This window comes from Notolepis coatsorum (genome assembly GCF_963971535.1).
Source record: "Notolepis coatsorum genome assembly, chromosome: 10".
NCBI lineage: Eukaryota > Metazoa > Chordata > Actinopteri > Aulopiformes > Paralepididae > Notolepis > Notolepis coatsorum.
In genome coordinates, this window is record NC_140174.1 from 39,000,340 (window position 1) to 39,027,597 (window position 27,258).

General features: G+C 41.0%; 3 protein-coding genes across 6 annotated transcripts in view; 2 read left to right on the top strand and 1 right to left on the bottom strand.

The window, feature by feature from the left end:
* Window positions 1–1,411, top strand: part of adam9b (ADAM metallopeptidase domain 9b) — a 42,120-nt gene extending 40,709 nt beyond the window's left edge. Inside the window, exon 22 of the mRNA XM_084323796.1 lies at window positions 127–1,411. Coding sequence (XP_084179922.1) covers window positions 127–271 — 145 coding nt within the window. The 3' untranslated portion in view covers window positions 272–1,411. The remainder of the gene's footprint in view (window positions 1–126) is intronic.
* Window positions 1,412–1,532: 121 nt separating this feature from the next.
* On the top strand, window positions 1,533–26,331 carry acadsb (acyl-CoA dehydrogenase short/branched chain). 3 transcript variants are annotated; one of them, XM_084323758.1, is made up of 16 exons: window positions 1,533–1,827; window positions 3,710–3,965; window positions 4,417–4,618; window positions 5,900–5,975; window positions 6,393–6,486; window positions 8,521–8,681; window positions 18,410–18,581; window positions 18,850–18,950; window positions 19,238–19,444; window positions 19,965–20,135; window positions 21,660–21,785; window positions 22,332–22,424; window positions 22,568–22,657; window positions 22,773–22,910; window positions 23,427–23,526; window positions 24,833–26,331. In XM_084323758.1, the coding sequence occupies exons 1-16, from the start codon at window positions 1,606–1,608 to the stop codon at window positions 24,907–24,909; spliced, it is 2,286 nt and encodes a 761-aa protein (XP_084179884.1). In that variant the 5' UTR covers window positions 1,533–1,605; the 3' UTR covers window positions 24,910–26,331. The 3 variants fall into 3 exon arrangements, with proteins under 3 accessions (XP_084179884.1, XP_084179885.1, XP_084179886.1); XM_084323759.1 differs by lacking the exons at window positions 1,533–1,827; window positions 4,417–4,618 and having other exon boundaries at window positions 3,918–3,965; XM_084323760.1 differs by lacking the exons at window positions 1,533–1,827; window positions 3,710–3,965; window positions 4,417–4,618; ... (1 more) ...; window positions 6,393–6,486; window positions 8,521–8,681 and adding an exon at window positions 17,859–17,955.
* LOC311236140 (zinc finger protein Pegasus-like) lies at window positions 11,499–17,664 on the bottom strand. Of its 2 annotated transcripts, XM_084323761.1 has the most exons (4): window positions 17,467–17,664; window positions 17,122–17,300; window positions 14,273–14,461; window positions 11,499–14,144 (listed from the first exon to the last, which is right to left on the bottom strand). In XM_084323761.1, the coding sequence occupies exons 2-4, from the start codon at window positions 17,255–17,257 to the stop codon at window positions 13,243–13,245; spliced, it is 1,227 nt and encodes a 408-aa protein (XP_084179887.1). In that variant the 5' UTR covers window positions 17,258–17,300; window positions 17,467–17,664; the 3' UTR covers window positions 11,499–13,242. The 2 variants fall into 2 exon arrangements, with proteins under 2 accessions (XP_084179887.1, XP_084179888.1); XM_084323762.1 differs by lacking the exons at window positions 17,122–17,300; window positions 17,467–17,664 and adding an exon at window positions 16,395–16,494.
* Window positions 26,332–27,258: the final 927 nt, after the last annotated feature.

A 27,258-nucleotide genomic window follows, 5' to 3' on the forward strand; every position in this document is an offset into this window, starting at 1 on the left:
TTAAATGGAATATTTTTTATTTTACGCTATTCAAATCAGTTAATCTTTTTTCTCTCATCCGCACTGTGTTCTTGTAGACGTGTTATGTTCATTAATCTCACCGTTTTATTTGCACACACTTATCAGTTACAGGTACGGAGAGTTGGATTATTGGAATACAGACTCGAAGGCTCCCACTCCTCCCAGTGCTCCTAGCAGCCAGCCACCTGTCATCATCACGCAAGGTCCCAGAGTCCCCAAGCCCTTCCCACCCAAGCAGGAACCACATTGATACTCTTGTATTGTTCCGTTTTTCTTTTTATTATTAATATATTTGCGACATCCTTGTGAGAGATCTTGACATTTTCTTTTGGCACTTCACCAAAAAAATATTCATTTAGTTTGATAGTTATTGAGAGTAAATCTTCGAAGTAGAGCAGCGAAGAAATGGAAAGTTTGTAGATTTGTTTATTTTCCTCAGTACAAGACTTGTACTCTACGATTGTGTGTCGTAAATGGTGCATTTGTTAAATGGTGCATTTATATAGTGCTTTTATCCAAAGCGTTTTACAATTTTAGCACATTTTAATATGGCCACCAGTGATGTCATCAAGAACATTGGATCCTTGTGTTGTGTTAATTACAGCTCAATTACATTATAAAGTAGCAGTTCCTATAAGACATGGTATTGCTATTTTTCATCATAGAGCTGTAATTAATTCAATGTCCCCAATGACATCACTGGTGGGCCATATTCAAACACATGTACTCTCAATAACTGTCAAACTAAATGAATGTGCAAAATGGTTTCGAGGTTTTGGATGTGTGCGAGATTATGTGCAAAATTTTAAGTGCCCCTTTAATGAATATATTATAGAAATGAGAGCTCAAGCACAGTGTTTGCATTCACTTTTAATTAAATTCACTTTTCAACTAACAATGGTTCAGTCCTCAGACATTCGTCAGGTTAAAGAGTTCTCTTGTCTACATGTTGACATTATAATTATTATCCTACTCCCCTGTGGACAAGACAAGAGGTGTGCAGGGGATTGAAGGTTTTTGAAATTCGTTGATGAAGAACAACACTGTTTATAAAGTAAGATGTATATTTAACACATTATTATTATTATTATTATTATTATTACTACCGTATTATTGTAATGGATTGAATGTTGTCAATGTTTTGTTGCCAGTGCCTTTATAAGGTAAATTTAAGCAACAGATGGTTTAAGCTGGTAGGCTGTTCACTGGATTACATATTTGATATGAAGTCTTAATTGTTTATATCGAAGTTTTAGTTTTTTGTTAATGTTATTTTCATGTGTAATTAAGGAGAACATTTTGTATTTTAGTCTGTTACATATTTGAAAATATTGTAAATGTTTGAATATTGATCTCATGAACGTTGATTGTAATAAAAAGTATAAATGTATTTTTTTATTGATTGGTTATTTAGTTCCTCTGTAGTACCACATCCTCTGCTGTAGGAGGCAGTACTAACGCCATGCTTAATCAAAACAACACACTAGGAAGTGTACGGAAGTGTACGATAAACAGCTGGACGCGAAATGCGCGCACAGTACAATGGAAACCACGCTGATTTAATGTAGCCGACACTTTTTAATCATGGATTCAGAGGAAAGTGGATGTTTGCGACGTACGCGAGCAACGTGCGTCTGTGTTCTCTGTGGTTTACCTGCTGCAGGGAAGACTACTCTCGCGCAGGCTGTCAACACACTCGCCGCGGACAGAGGATGGAGATCCATTGTAATAATATATGACGAAATGATCCCTGATGATGCTTTTCATATCAAAGTGTTGGAGGACGACGGCAAGCTGGTGCAAGCGGTAAAGGCCGTTAGTATTAGTAACGTATTTATCATTGGTGTGTGCGTTTTTCTCATTAACCTGGTCGGGTGTGTGAGGTTTTTGTTACTACTACATTTCATCACTTATATTTTGGAATTGTAGAAATGTGGCAAATTAGTAATGCATCATCATTAGAATGTCTTGCGGCAGTTATTGTTGCCAACTGCATTGATTGATTGATTGATTGAAAACTTTATTAACAGATTGCAGAATGGGTACAGTACAGCTCAATAATGCAGACTCGTCTTGTTTACATCAGGGTCCCCCATTTTCAATTAATCATAACACAGATAGACAGTACTGCTACATCTATACATTTATGACATACCAGATTTGCAAATACAGTACTGTTTGTGATACAAAAAGAGTCCAGAAAAGAGAGTATACATTTGACGTAGAAACTACATTGGAGGAGGGTGGGGGGGGGGGGGGGGGGGAGGGGGGGGGACTACATTGGAGGAGGTTGGGTAGGTGGGGTGGGGTTGAGGGGGGGGATTGATTGATTGATTGGAAAGTTTATTAACAGATTGCAGAATGGGTACAGTACAGTACAGCTCAATACATACAATTGTTAAGGGGATGCAGACCAGAGAAAGACTTTCGTCTTGTTTACATGATCAGGGTCCCCCATTTTCAATTCATCATAACATATATGACATACATGACATACAGATAGACAGTACTGCTACATCTATACATTTATGACATATCAGATTTGCAAATACAGTACTGTTTGTGATACAAAAGTGTCCAGAAAAGGAGTGTATATACATTTGGCGTAGAAACTGTACATTGGAGGAGGTTGGATGGGTGGGGTGGGGTTGGGTGGGTTGGGTGAGGGCTGTACATTGGAGGTGGGGGGGGGGGGGGGGGGGGGGGTTGGGTAGGGGACACACACATTTTACACTGTACATTGGAATACTGACAAAGCCTTACCTGGTCATTTACTGTACAACTAGGTTAGGACATTTGTAGGGGCCAGTTTCGAATTGCAGTCTCACGTAGGTGTTTTTTGAGAGTGTTTTTGAAAGTGGGTAGTGATTCACATTCCTTTACAGCTTTGGGTAGGGCGTTCCACATTGATGTGGCATAATTGCGAAACGTGTTTAGTCCCTTGTTTGAGCCGAATCTGGGTTTTACATGATTTGTGGAGCTCCCTCTGGTGTTGTGATCGTGGTATTCACTGACCTTTGGGAAGTATTTTGACATGTACATGGGTACCTTGGTCACGTAGTGTATCTTGTAGACCAGGCCCATTGCAAGTTGCTGTACTCTGTCGTCTACTCTAAGCCATCCTAGGTTGTCAAAGTGGGCAGGGGTGAGGTGGGTTCTAGGAGTCAGGTCAAGTAGTAGTCTGACTAGCTTGTATTGAGATGTTTGTAATTTGTTTTTTAGTGCCTTTGAGGTGCTTTGGTACCATGAGGTGCAAGCATAGTCGTAGTACCCTTGAATGAGTGCTCCTGCTAGAGTCTTTAGGGTATTCTTGTTTACCAGAGAGGAGATCCGGTACAAGAAACGCGTTCGTTGGTTGACTTTTTTTATTACATTGGATGCCACTTTGTCACAGGAAAGATTAGCCTCTAGGATGGAACCCAGGTAGGTAATTTCATCTTTCCTTGTGATAATATTGTCACCCACTGTAACCGAGAAGCCGTCGGTCTTGCTGAGTTTGTTATTTGAACCGAAGAGAATGGACTCTGTTTTGCCCATGTGTAATGATAGTTTGTTGTCGGCGAGCCATATGCATATCCCAGGGCTGTACATACATTGCAGTACGTGCAATTACTCAAATGTAGCCTTTGAAAATTATCGCAAATTGTCAAGAATTTTGATTAGCAGTACGACTTGTTTTCCGTTTCAGCAAACTGAATGGAAGTTGCATAGACAAGCAGTGCTCCAGTGTATCGAGCAATTCTTGAAGAACCCCCGAGTGCTGACAGAGCCATCCGCCGCCTGCAGGATCAACAGTGAAGCCTGGAGAAGATGCATCCGAACCCCAATGGGATCGAGGACCTTGGACAGCTCCCAGACGGACCAGTCGCCACTACTCATCCTGTTAGATGACAACTTCTACTATACAAGCATGAGATACGAGGTGTACCAGCTAGCAAGAAAGTGTAAGCACTGTTCTAGGAGGACTAGGGCTGTTCTCAACTCAAGAAAGTAGGTGTGGTAGCGGTAGGACTTAGTCGAATAGTTGGTTCAATAGACAAATCGTATATTTGTGTTTTCCCACATGCAATCGTCCGAAGGTACTTCTTTAAATGTAGTGCTTAGCAAGCAGAGATGTGTATAGTTTTTTTCAGGAAATAAGTCTGCGTGGGGTGAGGGGGGCAATTAATATCTGTGTACAGCCTATTCATTTGACTGTTGACATATGATTGATTGAAAATTCTATTAACAGATTGCAGAATGGGTACAATACAGTAAGGCTCAATACACACGATTGTTAAGGGGATGCAGACCAGAGAAAGACTTTCGTCTTGTTTACATCAGGGTCCCCCATTTTCAATTCATCATAACATATATGACATACATGTCATTATTTTGTTTGACTATTTGTGGCAGATTCTCTGGGGTTCTGTCAGGTGTACCTGGACTGTCATGTGGAGACTTGCCTCACTAGAAACCAGAGGCGATCCCAGGCCTTACCCACTGAGGTCATAGTAGAGATGGCGAAGCGCTTGGAACCTCCAAATCCACAGAAGAACCTGTGGGAGAAGAGCAGCATCTCCTTGGACAACACAGACGATTTGCTAAAAGGGGACATGTAAGGCCTTTCAGGGCAGCAATTTACCTAACTCAAACCCCCCCCCTCCAGAGAAGCAACAGTTGTGATTGGAGGATCAAGAAAAGAGGGCAGGGTTTGAGGTAGGTAAATTGTTGAAGGACGGTACAAGTGTTTTTTTGACATTCATCAAAATGTCTCGTTTGACTAGAATTGTCTTGCTAACATCTGAAGTTGCATCTATTTTCCTGTAAAGTTTCTCTATTGTGCCTTAATACAGTATCTAAAGGGAAGAATAGGATGTCTGATGCAATTTCGGGGGGTGGAGACTGGATAGCTGTAGTATTTAAATTACTTCTTAAACACGCCCTCCCTCTGCAAGTTGAGCCTTACGTCGTCTTACCTTTCTCCCATATTCCAATCGTATTACTACTGCTTTTCAAGTGGCGTCTTGACAGCTGTTCAGATGTGCTGCTGTCATCTTGCACAGCCGCAGGTTGCCTACGCACCTAGGTTCACGACCACGGATTCACACCACCATTTCTGGCCTGTCAGCACTACATGGGCTTCAACTGCCTTGGGCTGGCACTACCCTCAGGGTAAGCCAGCCAACATGGGCTTCAATAACCTCAGGCTAGCACTACCCTCAGGGTAAGCCAGCCAACATGGGCTTCAATAACCTCGGGCTGGCACTACCCTCAGTATGAGCCAGCCAACATTGGCCTCGAGCTGGTACCACCCGCAGGGTGGATCAGCCAACCAGATCTTGAAGATCTTAGGCTGATGACACCCTGCTGTACACACACCAAATCAGCCTTCATAACATCATTGAATAAACTGATTATCATCCTGTCTGCTGGCAGTTGATAACTACCAACTCAAAACTCTTGAAATGGCAACACTTCAGGAAAAAGACACACATAAGAGCGTATGGCGTTTTAGTCAACTGTGATGTGTTTCTTTGTATTTTCAAATGATAAACCAAATTCAGGCACTGTCTACACTCATAATGGGAGTGCACTCCCCCACCTCTAATAATAGCACACTGGGTTTGTTTAAGACACGTTTTCAGATACATGCTGCAAGCCTATGGCAGTGGTGAATCTGCAAAAAGTAACTACCAAATATTTCAGTAATGGTAAAAGATTATGGAATGTAATTTGCGGTGTCAATTTTGTTATCAAGGCAAGAATGACCAGGGACCCACATGTCTTAAATACACTGGTATTGTCCTTTTAACGAGCAGCAATTTGACCGAGTGATCATGGCTTTTCAGCCACATCTTAACTTGTTGCCTCTGTTTCTGTCTCTGGTCGTCTTCAGTCAAAGGTTGGTGGAATCGATCTCTTGTGCCATGAACAACCCTCTGAGCCCAGTCCAGGACAACACCCAACAAAAGGCACGATAATGTTATTCTCCACAAGCATGGTGGAGGTCAACTATATGTTTGTCTCATATGCTGGTGAAATATACAAACTATGGGTGTAACGATCTCGATACAGAATCGATAATTCAATTTAATTTACTTTCTGGTGGACATTCTCTGGTGGTATAGCGGCTGCTATTAGAATACTGTTGAGGCTCATCTTCATTGTTCACGACTTTAAAATAAAATGTGAATTTTTTCAGAGCCAAACAAAACCATATGAATACATTTTATAATTTGAAAATCAGATTGTGACCTCAAATTCGAAATTCTTCTTGAATCGGAAAACGTGTGCATCATTACACCCCTGAACACAACTATAGTAATTGAATCTGTTGTCCTGAAGCAGCCACACGCCACTCATCAGGCTCTGTCCTCTCTGTGCTCCAGGAGGCCGACCGTCTGAGCTGTGCCACCAGTGTGGTTCACCAAGCGGACCAAGTCTGTCGACGTCTGGTGTCTGAAGCCATGAAGAGCGCCAGAGGTCAGTCCTTAGCTGCAGCAACAGGGGGAATTATATAGTCATCCTGTACCGTTTAGGGACCCAAAGGGAGATTTGTCTTCCCTCCCCATGTCACAGCCCGGTCTCACTTAAAGGAACACGCCAACATTTTGGGAAGTTAGCTTACCGTCTTCTCCAGAGAGAGACGAGAAGATGGATACCAGTTTCCTCTCTGTGCGTTCAGTAGAAAGCTATCTGGCTGCATGTTAGCCTAGCTTTTCACTGTATACTTGTATGCCGTGACAAATAAAACTCTTGACTTGACTTGACTTGACTTGACTTGACTTGACTTGACTTGACTTGACTTGACTTGACTTGACTTGACTTGACTTGACTTGACACAATGAATGGAAGTGGACATGACCGGTTAGCCTAGGCATTGTCCAGCTAACACCTCTCCCGAAGGCTAACTGCTCATGTCCGCTTCCATTCATTGTGCTAAGCTAGGCTAACATGTAGCCAGAACACAGAGGAAAACTGGTATCTATCTTCTTGTCTCTCTCTGGAGAAGACGGTAAGCTAATTTCCCAAAATGTTGGCGTGTTCTTTTAAAATATGTAAATAAAGTACTAATTGACCACAGGAAAATGGTGCATATTGTACGTTATGTTATAACCATAAGTAATATATTGATGAAAATGTACACTGTACACTGACCATAATCATTGTTGGTTCCCGGTCGCTGTGTTTGTTTTGGACTTTTGCCGATACAAAACGTAAATATATTACTTATACAAGACATAATATATAATACGTATGGCTATAAAATAACATACATTATGTACCTTTTGTCTTGTGGTCGATTAGTAATTTTTTTTTATGTTTTCTGATGAGAAGTGTTGCAGCCATCTTAACACATTCTGCGCCAAACCCGAGATAAGTCGTGTTAACTCGCCATGCGTTGGACGCCAGACCCGCGATATCTCGGTTTTGGTCGTTTTTTATTTTATTCAATATTTTTATTCATTATTCATCCACTGACCTCGGTGTTGCCATAGGAAAGGATTTTGAGATCGCCAAAGTGCAATACCAGCCGCATCCTGCCAGATGGCAGTGTCGCTCACCCTTTCAAACCTTATATCTAACCCTGTGTTACACTCAAATGTCTCCGGAACTATATTTAGACGGAGCCGAGTAAGTCGCTTCATCCGACCACTTCGAAACGCATCTGGCACACTCGATCCATAAATTGGGCCAAATTATGTCCGGGACCAGATGGACATCAATACTGGAAATCGCGATCAGACAATTGGAATATTCTTTTTGGAATACCCCCGACCACAGGTAAGGACTATCTCACATCAATTTAAGCTTGATCCAACAATGTTTTCATATCCATCCAGCTGATCAGCTTCTGTGGTGTTCAACACGAATGCCGTTACTGGCCATCAAAGCATAAAAAAACTACCCCCCCCCCTTCCTTTCATGCATTCATGATGAAACATAATACCTATTATATACATTTGATTTGGAAATAGTAGTGTGTGTCCAGGCAAGAAACGCCAACGCTTATAGTAGAATACACGTAGCGCCCTATAACTCAGCGTTTCAGGAATTTTCCCGGATCACTCCTAAACTATACTTATATTCACCACGGGATAACGTGCGAACATATGCATGAAAAAATTATCTCTTTTTTGCATGTTCGACGGAAGAAGGTCACTGTCAAATGACTATAGTATTGTCTCCATAGCTATAATATAGAATATAGATATAGCTCTCCAAACATAGTGATGCACAGTGAAAATATGTTATGGAAACGTGGCACGTTAGCCACAAGGACCCGACTAATCCCTGGCGCTGAATGAGTTAATGTTATTGAATACTTCTTTTTTTTTTCATTGGTGGGGCCCCATAGAGGATGACAGGGGCCCTAGGCACAATGCTTGATGTGCTGCTAGGACAGGGTGGCTGACGTTAAAACGAGTTTGAAGCACCATAATGGTTGTCTCAGTAGATCATGGGCCTAATTTGGAAATATATATATCACCATTCTTTGTTTCCCTGTGGTTTTAGAAAATAAAGTGTCCCCTGAACACATGAAGGTTCTGGCAGCTGACTTGAACGAATCCAAAACGGCATTCCTTCGCAACTTGCGGAAGCAATTCCTCCAGGGACTACCCGTCACCCACGGCGAAGATATCGATGTGGAATACGTGGTGAAAATAGCCGTAAAGGTTTTTGACCAAGATAGAAAGGATATCATGTCAAAATACTTTGTGAATGACTTGTAAATACTGTGTGAATGAATGAGAATGTACTTGTGTAAATGATTTGACAAATGTGAATGTTTTCTTTAACACATTAACTGCCATGGAGTTTGCCCGTCTCATACCACTCTCTGCCACCACTCTAAGCCTATGGAGATGTTTACCTTCTTTGCAGGGCTATAACTTTTTAAATTGTATTGCTAAATTGACATTACTATGGCCCATTCAACATCGATTATCTATCGTTCAAGATGTAGGAACGTTATACTTTTTCATTCATAGATTCATATGAAAATACCGTCTAGAATATAAATAGGCTGAGGTTCTGCTTTTAAGCAGTGACAGGCCTTTGATAGCACACTCAGTACACAAGTGCTGTCTTTAAGCAGGAAGCAGCCTTTAATGGGGCACTTAAGGAAACAAAATGGCCGCTTTAAACACGCCCCTTAATCAAGTCAGCTGGTCAGGTCAGCAATCAAGTCTCAGTTTAAAGATATTACTAAATTACTTAAAATGTCTTACCCTGATGCAGTGTAAGTCTCTCAGTGAATGTGCTGTCCTTCCACAACAGAATGTAGTACAGAGATTATCAACTGCCGTTTGTTGCCGATACACGCTATATTAAAAATGTCAACTGTACATGATCCTAAACGTTATGACTCATCATGCGCAGATGAACGGGGGGGGGTCGTTTATAATTATAATAAGTCAGTAAATGCTTTATGTAGTATGGGTGATATATTGATCAGAGCAGTTTGCATTAATAATAATAAACAAACACGCTGAAAATTACGTCAGCGTCCTCTTACCGTTCACCGATGAGACTGGAGGAAAAAGATCCCACTTATTTGACGGCGACCTACTAGATTGTATAATAATAAGAAACGCCCAAATCATATTGATTATTGAGTTATGGCAGCGATCGATATACACGGATGTGTGTCTAGAGTCCCGCAACAATATGTGAGTGCCGGACGCATTTGCCAGATGCCCGGAGATCTCCAGAGATCCATTTCCGGTTGTAACTCTCCGATCATCCACCAGGCGGCAGTATTGAAGCGTTGCAGAGTTGTGCAGGCTCCCACTGTATCAGCCGAGGCTGGGTGAGGGAATTCTGAATACCATGGCGAAAAAATGAAATATGATCTCAATAACGTTGTACGCCGTGGAATGGCAGAATTAGCATGACCTTGAAACACGGTGTACGACGTTATTGGCGCCAGATGTGTTAATGCACTCATATTTTGTATGGCATAGGAATGAATAAATGAATACACAATAAGAAAGTCTTCTTTTGTGTGTGTGTGTGTGTGTGTGATTTTTATATATACAAAACCAGAATGTTGGTGCTCAGGAAATTGTTAGTTACACAAGAAATGTGATATTGCAATATGCAATGGAATAAAATAAAGAGTCTTGACAATGTAACTGCTTTAATTAATGCCATCGGGTGCAGAATCTACCCAATAATTTCAAGTGTAGGATAATGATCTCAGTAATCTTAGTACCGGTAATGGTTATTCATTTAAAGGTGGCATATTATGGAAAATGGGTTTTGCCAAGTATTTGTATGGATTTGGCAGTCTGAAATATTATTTAGGTGCTATAATCGACTAGCTGTCCTTTTTGGCGCCAGGAGCACTGACTACCTAATGTACTGCCCAATGTATAAAGATATTTTACTCTTGGGTGTGGGACAGCCAGGCAGGGAATGTAACAGTTTATTTAAACTATACCCACCAAAAACAAGAGGTGCTAGAATATAATAATAAAAAAAAATGTATTTCTTTGCTAAAGAAAAATGTTCCACATTCAAGGAAGTCATTAAATTATTAACATATGTCGCCTTCAATAACCAGGGCTTCAAATTAATGGTAGCGACCAGCCAAATGCAAATATACATATGGCACATCCGTTTGAATCAGCACTTCAGCTACGACACTGAATTGAAGGTAGGGGATTTAGTTTCATGCGTCATTTAAAGGTGCTGCAAGTGGTATTTGCGTGAAAATGAGTGGTCTACATGTTAAAATAATACTCCTGATTGGATAAAGTGGGAACGGGATACCAGAACATGTATTTCGTATTTACTGCAGAGCGGAGGGACTGACCAAACACTCACACCATCAGTGATGGCTGTCGGAATGTAGAGCTACTTAACATTTGTTTTAAATAAAGAATACCACTTACAGGACCTTTTATGATGATACTGTTGAGGTGGCCTTGGCTTGTACTATGCAAATGTGCATCACTCAATAGCCCATGGTCTTTATAATGGAGAACATATTCCTTCTTTGCTCACAGTATAAATAAAATCACCAGACGCAAACATCTCCAAATAATTACTTAAAGGGGAACTACACCCAATTTAAGGATTCATGTACGTTATTCAACCATATACTTTTACTATAGAATAAATCTCATTTGGGTCCACAAAATATGTCTCCTTGTCATCGTCAGTGGAGCAGCTCGACTTTATACCAGATGACATCACATGTTTCTGGCTTCATGAGAGAAGCTCATGTTCACAGATATTGATTGAACTTTCCTTGGCAATGGAAACATTGGAATTCTTAATTTGGGTAGTGTTCCCCATTAATTAAGGTTCGACTTTACGTGTAAACAGCATTATTATTCAAACCAGCAGTTGCAATACACCACTAGACTTCTCTAATGCACACATTATGAATGACTATTAAAGAAAGAAATACTGTAAAGTGTGTAATACTTTAGCCTAAAACAATTACAGGTTTAATAATTTTTCATTTTTTTTCATTTCAACCTTTATTTAAAATCGTAAGCATCTGAGGTTTCCCTCATTTACAGAAACGACGATTGTACAGTACATAATAAAAACAATATTCACAGAAATTTAAACGGAGTAAAAAATAAAAAACGTTTAAAAATAATTTAAAAAGATCAACTAAAACAGTTACAGGTAGTCACACAATGGTCTGAAATCATGTTTAAACATCCAAGGGAAGGGAGAACCTCCAATTTCAGCGAGAGTTGAAGGACATTCCATGAGTTAGAGGCATCAAAGGAAAAGGCTGACTTCCCTAGCTCAGAACAAATTTGAGGAACCCTAAGAACCATCCAGTCATTCGATCGAGTTGAATAGGTTCCAATATTCCAATCTAACAGTGAGGAGATAAACAGGTTGTTTACCAATAAGGGCTTTAAAAATAAATAAATACCTGTGTTTGTTGCGCCTTTCTGCAAGAGAAGGCCAACCCACCCTATCATACAGGACACAATGGTGAGTATCATTATAAATCTGATAGCTGAGTGATATGCAGAATCCAGAGGTTTAAGAGTCGATGCCGCAGCATGCCTATAAATTACATCACCATAGTCCAAAACTGATAAGAAGACTGATTCAACAATTATTTTTCTACTAAATAGAGGAAAATTGGATCTGGTTCTGTACAGTAAACCAATTTTCTGTCGCAGTTTAGAGGCAATATTGTCCACATGGAACTTTTCTCATCAAGCCACAGGCCAAAATATTTATACTCAGTGACTCTCTCTATACAAGAGCCACTGACAGTAGATATCCTCACATCATCAAAGTTAATATTCCTTGCTCTTGAAAACAACAAACTTTGTCTTACTAGCATTAAGAACCAATTTAAGACTAGTAAGGGCATCCTGTAGAGCATAAAAGGAAAGTTGCAATTTCTCAATGGCCAACTGTACAGAGTGCAATACAGTACACAATTGTGTCATCAGCATACAAATGGGCATGCCATCCATACAAAGAAGAAACAATATCATTAATATAAATTGTAAAAAGGACAGGACCCAAAACTGAACCTTGTGGCACACCTTTAGTCATGGCCAAGAATTCAGATTGTGCTTGACCTAACTTCACACACTACCGCCTAGAAGATAGATAATCCTGAAACCAGACACAGGCATTATCATCCAACCCAATGTTAGATAGTTTCTTTAGAAGTAAGTAGTGATCAACTGTATCAAATGCTTTTGATAAATCAACAAAGAGGGCAGCACAATGTTTCTTCTTATCTGTTCAACAGAAATGACTTGGTTCATGCAATCCGCTGTCAGTCCTGAGAGGTATGAATGAATTCCAAATTCAGAGTGGCAAACGTTATCACTCAGGCCGCTGAACACAAATGGCAAGCAATATATATATGGATTAGATTAAGCACCAATTCGACTGGCCTTCATGAAGAAGATCGGTTTTAATATTCCACAGAGTTAAGAGAACACAGATCCTGAATAATTGGCTGAAATTAACATTTTGGTGATAGTCAAGGTCAAATAAAGCTTTGGATGTTGTCAAAAAAAAAGCGTGTCCATCCTAATAAAAAAAGATCTTGAAATATCAGCCCACAGTGCATGGATAAACTGAAATACGGCAACACAATAACAGTCACAACCACGTGCAAAATAATACAAGTAATTCTACAAGTGGAAAAAGGGGGAAACAAATGCAATAGATTACCAAGGGATAATAGCAAAGTAAAGCAACACGACCACTGTTTTAACATATAATATGAAGTTACTTTTGATGATCTCCACGAGCAAAGTGACATGCAAAGTCATATCTATCTCTGCACATGCAGCCACAGACGTTACACTGGAAAGGGTTTTCGTAACCATGGCAGCCCATGTGTATGGTATAGAGGATGTTGTCAAAATAATGGATATCACAGTGGTGGCACTTTTGCACCAACTTTTGGTCTTGTGTGGTCGAGCCATGGGCAGGTGTACTAGGCTGGCTGTTGCCGACGCTCGAAGACATAGTGTGTGCGCTGTGCTCAAAACCGAGGCCGTAGTCACCGTGGCCTGAGGGATGAGACTCCTCAGTGGGCGGTGACATCTGGACTCCATTTGTAACCTGCTGGATAATGATGGGCTTCTCGTCCTTACAGGACGTCCTGTCTGGGGATGTAGGAGTCTGCGACCCGGGGTGCAGGTTGGCCAACTGGCCAGCGAGTGTAGACAGCTGGTTCAGTGGGTTATCGATCATCATACCATTGGGACCTCTGCCGCTGATACCACCGTGGTCGTGAGCTTTGGCCATGTTCTTACACTCGTCCCCATTCAATTGGTGGTGGTGCAGCTCGTGAGAGAAGTCATTCAGATAAGGGGACTTTTGCCCCACCATCGAAGGGGGGCTGAAGTTAATCAACAGCCGCCTGTTGAAGCCCAGAGAGCTCGTCCTCTTCTGGAGAACGCTCAGCATCCTCTTGTTGGTGAAGGAAGAGCGCACCCCCCTCATGGGCAACAGCTTGTGGCGGCGGCGGCGATGGTGAGACAGGTTGCTGCGATCACTGCAACAGAACCCGCAGAGGTCGCACTTGTACGGTTTCTCGCCAGTGTGAGAGCGCATGTGGGCTTCGAGGTGACGCTCGTAAGCCGAGGCAAATGGACACAGTTGACAACGGTGAGGCTTTTCTCCTTTGTGAGAAACAGGAAATGAAACAATGAAAGAAAGAATTCAAAAAGCAGGTTAGTGAATATAACTTGAAGATGAAGATGAATGTTTTCAAACCGGATCTGACAAAAGTGTGCTGGGATTAGGTTACCTGTATGGATACGGATGTGCTCTACTAGACGAGCTATGCCTTTGTTGGCATAGTTGCAGTAGCTGCACTTGTACTTTCCATCAGGAGTCCTCTCAAAATTATCCATCGGTACCTCTGTATTATCTTCCAGTGGTAGCCTTACCTCCACAGATGGAGGGTCAAGACCATTCTGGTCACTCTTTGTAGCACCTGATAACACATTAACACAACAGTTAGGCCCCCCACTCTTCACAATAATGAGTGTACATTTTGCAGTTCATTTTCTACCAACGTTACTGTGACTTTGTCAATATTTAGGCCTGTCGTTATTACTAGGTCTAGAGTATTACCATGTTTATGTGTAGGTTCATTTACATATTGGATAAGTTAAAAACTGTCCAATAGATTTCTTAAACTCGTTAGCCTGGGAGTCGTTTGTCTTGTTATGAATGTTCAGTTCTCCATTTAAGATGAATCTTTCATATCTAGTGATGCTAAGCGAGATTAGCTGATAATTCCTGTATAAATAGGTGTGAGTTTTTTGGTGGCCGATATGTGATGATTAACACTGATCATTCTTAGATATGGTTCGGAACACATACTGTCCTTGTACGCAGATGACTTATTATTATTAATTTCTGATCCACTGTCTACCATCCCCCAGACTATCGAATTATTGGAACCTTCTCAGGTAAAAAAACTGAACTTTTCAAAGAGTGAATGCTTCCCGGTGAATAATCTAGCCTTACAGATCCCTGAAAAGCAATTCCCCTTTAAGATGTCTAGAAACAGCTTTAAGTATTTAGGAGTGAATATTTTCAGACCTTATCAGAAATAATATTCACAAGATGATTTTATGGATCCAAGAACCGACACGGAGTTGGTGTGAATTTGAAGCTAGATCCTGTCCTTCTACCTCACTTTTGGCTCTGCTCTCATCTGAATTGCCAATCCGGCCGACCAAATTTTCAATTAACCCAATTGTTGTGTCCACTTTGAGAATATGGCTTCAATTCGGGCGTGCTTTTGGACACCTGGGATTCTCCAGCCACAGCCCCATTCACAACAACCACCTCTTTATCCCTCCCCACACTGACGCAGCCTTCTCGGTCTGGCAAAGGTTAAGCCTTGTTAGATTGAGGGACCTTTATATTAATATGGTTTTCTGTAGTTTTAGCGATCTGTGTGAAAAAGTTGGCCTCCCGAGATCCCATCTATTCCGATACTTTCAGGTTCGGAACTGGGTTAAACAACATAATGCCTCCTTCCCTAATATCCCCCCTAACTCAGTAATTGATACAATTTTGGACATTCAATCCCACAAATCAAAAAGGTCTTGTATCAAGGATTCTCCTGTAGCACAGAAACCTCTCTTGATAAAATCAAAGTACATTGGGAAAAGGAATTGGGCAATATTATAGATGAGGGTGTTTGGGATGGAGTATTGGCCAGAGTAAATGACAGTACTGCACGTCTTGTTCCAGGCTCAATCTGATGCACTTTAAGGTGGTCCATCGCATCTATTTTACTAATTCTAAACTCTCCAAAATATATCCCAATATTACAGATTCTTGTAATAGATGTCATATGTCCCCAGCAAATATGACGCACATGTATTGGTCTTGTCCTCGCCTACAAAGCTTTTGGACAACTATTGTCAAACACCTCGCTGAGGCCTTCAACATGGAGTTGACTCCCAGTGCAGAAATATTCATTTTTGGCGTTTTACCAGGCCCGGGTCATCAAAGGGTTAGGAGAAGAACAATATATAACATTGCCGTTGCATCATTATTAGCACGCACAAGGATTTTGCTAGAGTGGAAGTCACCATCAGCCCCAAAAGCATCCCTATGGCTCAAAGACCTCATGTTCTTCTAAAATTTGGAGAAAATTAAATACAACCTAATGGGGTCTAGTGAAAAATTTGGGGCCCTTTTATTGATTACATAGCTAAGCTAAAGACACTATAGGACAAATGAGGAGGAAGGATGAGTAAGTGTGTTTGTATGTTGTTTTCTGTTTTTGATGTGTATTTGTAGGATTAGGTAGGTGAAAATACAAAATGTGTCATTCAATGTGTATTGTATTTCATTGTATCCTGATGACGAATAAATACATTTATAATAAAAAAAAAATATAATACCTAATGCTCTAAGCTCAATGGCATGGTGTTCAAACGATGTGGATTCACCCAGATCAATGACTTTACATACAAATGATGAAGACAGAATTGCGGCAATCCCTCCTCCCTTCTTGTTTTGTCTGATTGGTTGATACAATGGAGGACAAGTTTCAATCAGTATTGCTACACCAGTGACGTTTAACCAGGTCTCAACTAATAGCATATACAATGTACGTTATTTTCAGCTATTAGGTCATTGATTTGTTAGTTAACAACCCGACGTTTAGAATTAGACAATATTCCAATTAACAGTTTTGCTTGTAGTGTCCCCCACCCAACCTCCTCCAATGTACAGTTTCTACATCAAATGTATATACTCTCTTTTCTGGACTCTTTTTGTATCACAAACAGTACTGTATTTGCAAATCTGGTATGTCATAAATGTATAGATGTAGCAGTACTGTATGTCGTGTCATATATGTTATGAATTGAAAATGGGGGACCCTGATGTAAACAAGACGAAAGTCTTTCTCTGGTCTGCACCCCCTTAACAATTGTATGTATTGAGCTGTACTGTACTCATTCTGCAATCTGTTAATAAAGTTTTCAATCAATCAATACCACTCTTTTCAATTGTAGGGATTGTGTGATTGGCGGGGGAGGCCGTTTTATGTTGAACATGGACCTGTGTCTGAGGTTACGTGTACTTGCATACACAGATTGCACTGGTTCGGGAAGCCAGTCTCACCAACTTGAAATGATTCGTCCGTGTCTTTCTCCGCACACACAGCGCCCGAGATCATGTTGACATGCTGAGTTTGTTGTGTCAGGTATTCTTGGAACTCCTTCACAAAATCCAATGGCTCGGGTTTAATATCATCCATTTTCCTTAACCGAGTGCTCCTTCTTTGTCAAAAGAGCCCGAACCTGCAAGGTGATAAAACAAAATGAGCAAGACAAAAAGAGACAAGTTAACAGCTAGCCATTTAGTTCAGTAGTCAGACCCGAGGCAAAATTGTGATGTATTGGATTCGATCTGGCCGACAGCAGCTGAGGTAACAACAATTCGACCATCTTTGTAGCTAACACTCACATAGCGACGGACGGGAGCTTGGACGCAGGTTTCTCTGGTTAACGTAATCTTACAAATACCTCGTTCACTTTACCATAATCACAAATTACAATTTAGTTGCCGAAGAACTTGACTCTCGCTTATAGGAGTATTTTAACTAAGGCACGACAAAGACTAGCTAACACGAGCTGGTATCAGCAAGAGCAGCCTTTTTCTCCAGCAGCCTTTGTTTCACCCGGCACACTCACCGAGTGGTACACTGCACTCTTCTCGCGAGATGACACGCCCTGAAGTTAGTTTGATGTTGGCTATTCGACACTCAAATGATTCGATGGATTTAGACGTCATTTAACGTCAGTGGCCAATAAGATCGCGGAAAACTGAAAGTGGGTTGGTAAAAGACTACACGCGGAATCCAACATTAAAACAACTTCATCGCGGCGCCGAGGACCCGTATGTAAACAAAAAGGAATCATGGCCGCCCCGGTGTTGGTTAGAATTGTCTCAAAGGTGAGCAGAAATATATGGCACACGATTTAGCTCAATCGTCGGGAGACTTGACACTCTTGTTGATTTGTATGTAGCTAACGCTGGTTTTGTGTGTTAGCCTTTCCTACAAAAAAAACGCACACTAAGCGTCCTCGAAATCAAGCAGCCTACCTTCAAATCACCCCCATTTACGAGACCCGTTTCTTTCCATCACGTTAGCCAAAATCAAGCATGGGTAGGGCTGCAATAGTATTCCGTTAATTAATTAGATTAATATCAACCTATGGAATAGTATGACCAGATGATATTCATAAAAAATATATAAAGTAGTTAGATGTGACACATTTTGATCCGATTTCGTTCATATTTATATATCCTTCACTCACATCTGTTCTCTTTGCCATATAAACGTTGTTTCAGGAGTGTAGCTAATCCTAACCGTTATTTTGTTGTTTGTAATTTGCCATAATTGCAGGTGGGCCGACAAGTGTCTCGACCATCATGGGGCGCATGCCAGGTTGGGCTGCACCGGAACAGGTCCACAAGTTCTGCCCCAGACGCGGCCTCAGAGCAGGCTGTTGGGATGGGGGTCTCCTTTCCTCCTTTACAGACTTATTCTGAGGAAGAGGCCATGATGAGAGATGCAGGTGAGTTGACGGACTACAGGTAATACAACTGCCTACAGTTCAGTAGGCTTAGGTGATGTTGAAAAAAGAAAATATGATTTTCAACACCGATCTATGTCACGATATCAGCTAGCTGGTATTATGAGCATAGTGTGTCGCAAAAAAATTCCCAGGGTATGATAACACAATAATCATTGAACACGATAAATGATAAATAGCATGCATTGCCCAGCCCTATTGTATAGTGTCTCCTAAAACTCTAAATATCTTGTGTCCTCTTTCTGAACAGTGAGGAAGTATGCACAGGAGCGCATTGCCCCATTTGTGTCAAAGATGGACGAGAATTCTGTCATGGATAAGGAAGTCATCGATTCGCTTTTTGAACAGGGTGTATGTTTTTTTTTTTTTTTTTTTCCTATGCTATTTATTGAGATGAAAAACCACATAGGCGAAGTCTGTTCTATGTTTTTGCCATGTTTTCAAACTTAAAGTTGACAAGTTGGAGTGTTGTTCATAGATAAAGGCAGTAGCGGTTGAGACGTTCACTCTACAAGTGATACAGACTTGATGTGGTTCTTCCTATCAAGGATTTATTGCTGTTTTAACAGTTGTGCTAAAACAGAAATCATTCTGGACACCTTCCAGAATTATAAAATATTTCTGTCAAACGTTCACAGCTAATGGGGATCGAAATCGACCCAGAATACGGCGGTACTGGCTCCACCTTCTTCTCTTCCATTCTGGTCATTGAGGAGCTGGCAAAGGTGGATGCCTCTGTGGCAGTCCTGTGTGACATCCAGAACACCCTCATCAACACACTGGTGGCCAACATGGGAACCCCAGAGCAGAAAGAGCAGTACCTCAGCCGACTATCAACAGACATGGTGAGTGATTTATGTTGTACCCTCTCACACTTAAGGGTACTTGGCCTTTTGGGTACCTTAAGTGAAAATTAATATGTATCTCCTTCTTGCCACTTAACCCCCTTGCCCCTTTGTGGTTAACCCAGCTTTTAGTCACACTGTATCAACAAATCAATTCAATTGAAGAGTTCTAGATGATCCATTTTCTGAGACTTTGTTTTGTTTCCCTTTTCTTATTGGTGGAGGCCCTTTTGAGTGAGGTAGCGGCTAAAGCCACAGAGGGTTGAGGCACAGTACTTGATTTGCTTGTAGAATGGATCTGCTCTCAAAAGGCCCGGATCAAGTATTCTTTTGGAAAATATAGACTGTTGTATCATCTTCATCATAACCAGAAGATGGAGACACTTGATGGTCTTGTATCTTGTAAATCTCATACTTGAGATATGTATTGGCTTTGCATAGATACTATTTGTAATGTTTGCAGTGTTTCATTATTTTCCAGTGTAATGTATGAGAAAGGTGCTGGTCTCTTGCCATACAGGTTGGTAGCTTCTGCCTTTCTGAGGCAGGGTCAGGGAGCGATGCCTTCGCACTGAAGACTCGTGCTGACAGAGAGAAGGACTACTTCATCATCAACGGGTCCAAGATGTGGATCAGTAATGCAGAGCATGCTGGGGTGTTCCTGGTGATGGCCAACGTAGATCCATCTGCTGTGAGTAGAAGAAGTCTTTATTTGTAGCACACATTGCTACATTATCATGCAGCGAACACACGCATGCAAGATGGGCAACACACATAGGAACACACACATGCATTTTTTTGGGTCGCCAATAAAATGTCCTCTCTGTGCTTGATCCATCCCGTTGTCGTCGTCGTCGTCGTCCCCCGTCCCCCCAAGGGCAGCCAGTAGAAGACACAGGCTGTGGCTTGGGGTGTGACAGCGTTGGCGATCTGTTCTGCATGTTTTTCCATTGGGTTAATCTCTTTTTCTGGAGGGGAAACCCTTGCGAGCACGGGGAGAACATAGACAACTGGATAATGTTGTAGTCAACTGGATGGTGTTGTAGTCAACTGGATGGTGTTGTAGTCAACTGGATAATGTTGTAGTCAACTGGATAATGTTGTAGTCAACTGGATGGTGTTGTAGTCAACTGGATAATGTTGTAGTCAACTGGATGGTGTTGTAGTCAACTGGAGGAGGTTGTATTCAACTGGATGGTGTTGTAGTCAACTGGATGGTGTTGTAGTCAACTGGAGGGGGTTGTAGTCAACTGGATAATGTTGTAGTCAACTGGATGGTGTTGTAGTCAACTGGAGGAGGTTGTAGTCAACTGGATGGTGTTGTAGTCAACTGGATGGTGTTGTAGTCAACTGGAGGGGGTTGTAGTCAACTGGATAATGTTGTAGTCAACTGGATGGTGTTGTAGTCAACTGGATGGTGTTGTAGTCAACTGGATAATGTTGTAGTCAACTGGATGGTGTTGTAGTCAACTGGATGGTGTTGTAGTCAACTGGATGGTGTTGTAGTCAACTGGATAATGTTGTAGTCAACTGGATAATGTTGTAGTCAACTGGATAATGTTGTAGTCAACTGGATAATGTTGTAGTCAACTGGATGGTGTTGTGGTCAACTGGATAATGTTGTAGTCAACTGGATAATGTTGTAGTCAACTGGATAATGTTGTAGTCAACTGGATGGTGTTGTAGTCAACTGGATGGTGTTGTAGTCAACTGGATAATGTTGTAGTCAACTGGATGGTGTTGTAGTCAACTGGATGGTGTTGTAGTCTGTGTGGTGTTGTCTTTATGGACACCTCTGTGTCTCTAACTGCAAGCCCCCTTCTTGATTCTTGTTTATCAAAGATAAGTTATGAGATTTGTCAACTGGGCTATTCATAGTATCCTCATTATGTGTTGTGCATATCTTACCAAAATGGTAAAATGCCATAAACAGGTCACTGGCTATTGAACACATTCACACAGTTTGCTCTTATGTCATGCTCTGCAGGTGGAAAGGAATCTCAACAATATGGTCAAGGTTATCATTTGTTATTTGATTACAATCACCTTTGTTTGCCTACCAAGATGGCTGATGATTATGATGTAATGGATTACTGTGAATAGTTCCAAATAATCAAATTATGACTTAACATTTAGTGCTTTTAGTCCTGTATTCTAAATGTTTTGTAGCTATTGTGTGCCACTGTGCTGATGATCCCTCCTTGTTGTTTGACAGGGCTACAGAGGCATCACCTGTTTCATCGTGGACAGGGAAACTGAGGGTCTTGAGATCGGTAAAAAGGAGAACAAGCTGGGCCTGCGAGCCTCCTCCACCTGCGCTCTCAGCTTCGACAACGTCAAGGTGTGGTCAGATTGATGTATCTGCCTCATATTGTAGCCTGTATCCACGTGAAACGATGGAGCCGTCTCAAGCTCCGCCCTCTTTTCTTGACCCTCCAATCGTAACTGTTGCTTCCCTCAGACAAATTTTATTTTTATTTTATTTTTTAAGAAAAGAGGGCAGGGCTTGAGATTGTGGAAGTGAAAACTCCCGATGCAAAAAGTGACTTTTGGAGCTCACTGCTCCTCATCATTTTAAACTGTTCCAAACAGTAGTGTCTGGTAGGAAATTCCTGGGAAAATCATCCAGCACACAAGAACATGAAGCAGTTTGTTTGGAATTAATAGAAGACTAACTCAGTAGTTAGCATGAACTTTCATGGAAAGCAAGCTAATACAGTGCAAAAATGCAACAACAATGATCACTAATCACCAATAGATGTTGCCCAAAACAAGGACCACGCGGATCACCACTTTCACCACAAGTTAATTGAATGTGCATGGTTTTTAGTTTTGTGAACACTTAACATCATGCCACTGTTACTACCTTCATGCGCTCCGTTTATAGGTTCCTGAGAAGAACATTTTGGGCAAGATCGGTCAGGGGTACAAGTATGCCATTGGGATGTTGAACGAGGGAAGGATCGGGATCGCTGCTCAGGTAAAACAGCGAGACATTCTATCCCAAAATCTGTTCTGCTCTCTCTCATTCTAAATTTTTTACTTAAAGCAAGACCTGAAGAACAAAGCGAGGAAAAGGCTTGTGTTCCAGGTAGACTCACTCACGTTCTCTCCGTGTCACAGATGCTGGGTCTGGCACAGGGCTGCTTTGACAACACTATTCCCTACACCAGACAGAGGGTACAATTTGGCCAACGAATCTTTGACTTCCAGGTAAACATTCAGCACAAAAGTAATATTATCAGTAGTAGTAGTTGTTGTTATGTCTTGCCATTATTTCATCGATCGGCGTGTTTGGTTCATATTTCCTCTGTGCTGTGTACATAAGGGCATGCAACACCAGATAGCCCACGTGGCCACTCAGATCGAAGCCGCCAGGCTGCTGACCTACAACGCTGCCCGTCTGAAGGAGGCTGGACGACCTTTCATCAAGGAGGCCTGCATGGCCAAATACTTTTCTTCAGAGGTGAGCTCTCTGATCAACAACAACAAAAATATATGAAAATAAATATATAATATTATTTTAACCCTTTCACTACCACACTAACTGTAGTGTGGTAGTGAAAGGGTTAACCTTCTGTAGTGTGGTTGTGAAAGGGTTAACACTTTGTCGCGTGGCAGTGAAAGGGTTAACCTGTATTGTCGCAGTGAAAGGGTTAACCCTTTGGTAGTGTGGTAGTGAAAGGGTTAAAGGGGCATTTTGCCAATTTCTAACCTGAATCCTATCGTCCTGTTGTGAGGAGAACATGAATATGTCCGCGTCTCGAGAGCTCTGCTGCACTGGTGCCCCATGAAACTCCACCGGGGAACGGCATCCGGCGGAGTTTGTCGGGTGCCAATGGAGCCGAGCTCTGGAGACACAGAACAAGTCGGTAGGTTTTTATGTCCTCCTCGCAAACAGAGCGAAAGGTCAGTGAAGTGGCACTTTTTCATATGTCTCGTGTATCTTCTGGAAAACACACGTTGTCCTCTCGTCACTCAGGTCGCAACGTTAACCACGTCGAAATGCATAGAGTGGATGGGAGGCGTGGGCTTCACCAAGGACTACCCCATAGAGAAATACTACAGGGACTGTAAAATCGGTGAGTAGCAGTCATGGTTGGGACGAATGCCCCACACCACCTAATCCAGACTGTGATTGTTGTACTGGATATGATAACTATTGTATTGCACTGCACTATTTTACTCTTGTCTGTTTTATGCTAATTTGTGTTTATTATATTGCACTGCTCTTATTCTGTCTACTTTTCTACTCATTCTATGTCTGCACTTGATGCATTGCTTTTATTTAGTCAGAAACCTGTTAATAGTCTTTATAGATTTTAATCTCAGAAATCTATCAGAATCAATAAGAAATGTATTACAATCTTTTGAATTTTTTTATAGAGATTTTACCAACGGAAATCTATTACAATCTTTTTTTAATTAATCTTTTTCCCCCCATAGATTTTAATGATAGAATGATGAATTATTATTATTACTACACACTCATAGTTTGATTAGAGGTGGTTTCTATGACCATTATCAACTTTACAGCGTTAGTCCCCCCCTTGCATTATTAAAAGTACACAAGTCATGACTCTGTAGGAAAGTCAAACTACAGCTGTTTAGTGATTGGACCAGAGTAGGGTGGAGAGAAGTGGTGGTGGTGGTGCTGCTGCTGCTGCTGCTGCTGTTGCTGCCCCACAGGTCCAAGTAATCTGATCCCAAAGGAATTCCCCCCGTCTGACCTTGGTGTACTTAGACAGAGTGTTACTATGCCAGCACCACACACACACACCCCCCCCCAGGAAGCACTCTGCGCAGAATGGCACTTTTCCTTTCGTCAATTCCACTTTGTGCTCCTCGTTTCTTTGGTGGATTGAGTTGCATAATAAGCCTGGCGATTCCCCCCTTTTGTCCTGATATTGAAAGCTCCACATTCATTGTGTTGCTGGTGGAATTTAGAAGACATTGTACTCGTAATCTGGGTTTTTCTTCCACGTCAAGAATGAATGTTTGAACACTCGCAGGTAGCATTTATGAGGGCACAACAAATTAGGGCTATGCGATATACACTCTCTTACCGACCACATTTTTCTCTATATTGGTATGTTAGGTAAATGCATTCCTCCACTACATAGGCTGTTTCACTTAAAGTTTGTGCCCCTTTAATTCAACTGAAAACAACCAATCACATGCTGACAAACATATCGATAGACCGATATTACATGATCTATTATTATGGAGAATGTGGTATTTGTGTGCTGGTGTTAAAAAAATATATATATTTATCTATACAGTGTATATATAATGAAAAGAAGAAGATATTGACATTTTAATATACAGTGATATGAATTTTCATTGCCATACCCTTTTTTGTTTTTGTCTCCATGTGTTTTAACTCAGGTACCATTTACGAGGGCACGACAAATGTCCAACTCTCCACCATAGCCAAGTTCATCGATAAGGAGTATGACAAGTGAACTGCTCTACATCAGCTGAACCATGATTGATCTGCACCTTTCCACTTAACACTCCCTTGACCTAAAGACTGTAGTGGGATTTCATGTGTGCGACAGGCATCGCTGTAGAGCTCCTCTTCAAATTCATATTACTGGCCTGTTGATCTTAGGCCCCGAATATCACCACCACTCTCTGTCCATAACCAATCATGTCCAGTAGTTTGACTGTGTGTCTTTTCTTCACCACTATTCATGCACTAGCGGTTACGGGAGTCCAGAGATCTCTGATAGCAATCAATTTGACCTATTTCAAACCCCACCCTCTTTACTTGATCTACCAATCACAACTTCCCTAGGGACAGTTGTGATTGGAGGATCAAGAAAAGAGGGCAGGTTTGAAATAGGTCAGTTGTGTTTATTTTTTTCCACAAGTCTGTGAAAATTGACAAACGATGTACATGTCTTGATGTAGGACTTAAAGGAACATGCCAACTTTTGGGGAAATTAGCTTATTTGCTTACTTCCCTGAGTCGGACAAGAAGATGGGTACCCTCCTCATCTCTGTGCGTGCAGTACAGAGAGAGTGAGGCACACTAGCTAGCTTACACAATTACTGGAAGTGGATATGCACCATTAGCCTACTGTCAAAAGTAATGAAATACACTTTCCAACTACTCAAACGGTTTTATTTACATGTTGTGACATGTAGAAATAACCTCAGCCTGTTTTGACTGTACAGAGATGAGAAGGGTACCTATCTTCTTGTCTGACTGGGGAAGACGGCAAATAAGCAAATTTCCCAAAAGGTTGACGTGTTCATTTAACTCTTTTTGACAGTCTTCCTTTTGTTCCTAATATCTTTCTAAGAATCTTTCCCTCCAGCAGATTCAGTATTTGTGAAGAATTATCCTAATGTTACTGTTTTTTCATGTAGACATGCTCAATATTACAATTGGAAAATGAAGTTGGGGAGTACACAGTTGGAATCTTTGGCTGAATAGGTCAGTGCCTTCACACACAGTTTCTCAACAGAGTAGTTTGCTTTTTAAAGACTAAGCTATAATTTCCTCAGGATATCATGGGTGATAAGTAGTTTGATTTCAATCGTTTTGTGGCCTACTTTTGTTGTTTAATGTGTACTTTTCCTTGGTAACATTGTTTGCTTTGCTCAGAGTGTGTGTATAATTATATATATATGTGTGTGGAGTATGACACATGTACTTAGTTATAAGAGTTGTCTTAAGAATCAACATCTTTGACAATATAACTATATTGTATAATGTTTGAATAAAGCATTTCCTTCCCTTTATGGTATTGATGCAACACATTTAGCTAATGTAGTGGTTTGCTTATTTGCAGGACTGGAATGGGTTAAATGCAGAGGAGACATTCCTGGTATATGTTCAAATGTACTTGACAATAAAGAGATTCTATTTCTATCTATTCTAGAATAGTTGTTCACATTATTCTCTCATTGAGCTAACATCTAGTAAATGCAATAGTGAAATTCAACTATTCCCTATTTTTCTTGGGAGCCCCTGTGATACCATGAAAGGACCCCTGAGGGTCCCCTGGTCCCACATTGAGAACCACAACATTCTTGTGACCTGGTTATACCACTAGATGGCAGCATTATCTTGATGGACATCTCATGACTGAGGCTTGTTGTGACAGCCACCACTCAACGGACGACCAATTACCACATCGTAATAGCTTGTCGGGTGCTAATGTTATTTTAATGCAATTTAATTATGCTCCGGTTTCAAGTGAAGTCAATGTGCCTTAAATAATTCACTCTTTGGAGCAATTTGTCAGGTAGATAAAGATTAATTAGATGTCCATAGTCTACATGTGAGGCCCCGTCTGTACTGACTAAGCAAGGTATATTGTTCTACCTCAGACATAATCTGAGACCAAATCAGATGCTACACTAACACCTGATGTAAAAATGAACATCTGCTATGTAAGGATACTTATGTGGATACCTGATGCAAAGCGAAGGTCATTAATAACATTGTATCAATAGAACTGCATGGGATAGGTAGCTGGACTAGCCAAGACACTGACAGCTGGGTGAACAGGTTACCAAATGATGGTGGAGATGGAGACTGAATATATCCAGTTAAAAACATTGATGTTAATTTATACATGTAAGCTCATAATATTCCGATCCAAGTCATTGCATAGCCATAGTACATTCATATAATGTTTTTTCAGTCATTCTGGATAAAAGCTAATTCAATATTTCTATGTACAAACAGTCCAATTATTCATGAAGCACAATTGCAGCCAATGGAACTGGTAATAGTCGAGCTTGTTGGTTGAATAAAATAATTAATATTATATATTCATTTCATTATACATATTATT

What these genes read in the sequence shown, in the direction of transcription:
- acadsb (XM_084323758.1), top strand. Translation starts at nt 1,606, where the DNA reads ATGGATTCAGAGGAAAGTGGATGTTTGCGACGTACGCGAGCAACGTGC. An exon ending in GGATCGGGATCGCTGCTCAG is followed by an intron (nt 22,425 to 22,567) that starts GTAAAACAGCGA and finishes TCCGTGTCACAG; the next exon opens with ATGCTGGGTCTGGCACAGGG. An exon ending in CCAAATACTTTTCTTCAGAG is followed by an intron (nt 22,911 to 23,426) that starts GTGAGCTCTCTG and finishes CTCGTCACTCAG; the next exon opens with GTCGCAACGTTAACCACGTC.
- LOC311236140 (XM_084323761.1), bottom strand. Translation starts at nt 17,257, where the DNA reads ATGGATGATATTAAACCCGAGCCATTGGATTTTGTGAAGGAGTTCCAA. An exon ending in GGACGAATCATTTCAAGTTG is followed by an intron (nt 14,462 to 17,121) that starts GTGAGACTGGCT and finishes ATGTGTTATCAG; the next exon opens with GTGCTACAAAGAGTGACCAG. An exon ending in GCACATCCGTATCCATACAG is followed by an intron (nt 14,145 to 14,272) that starts GTAACCTAATCC and finishes TTTCTCACAAAG; the next exon opens with GAGAAAAGCCTCACCGTTGT.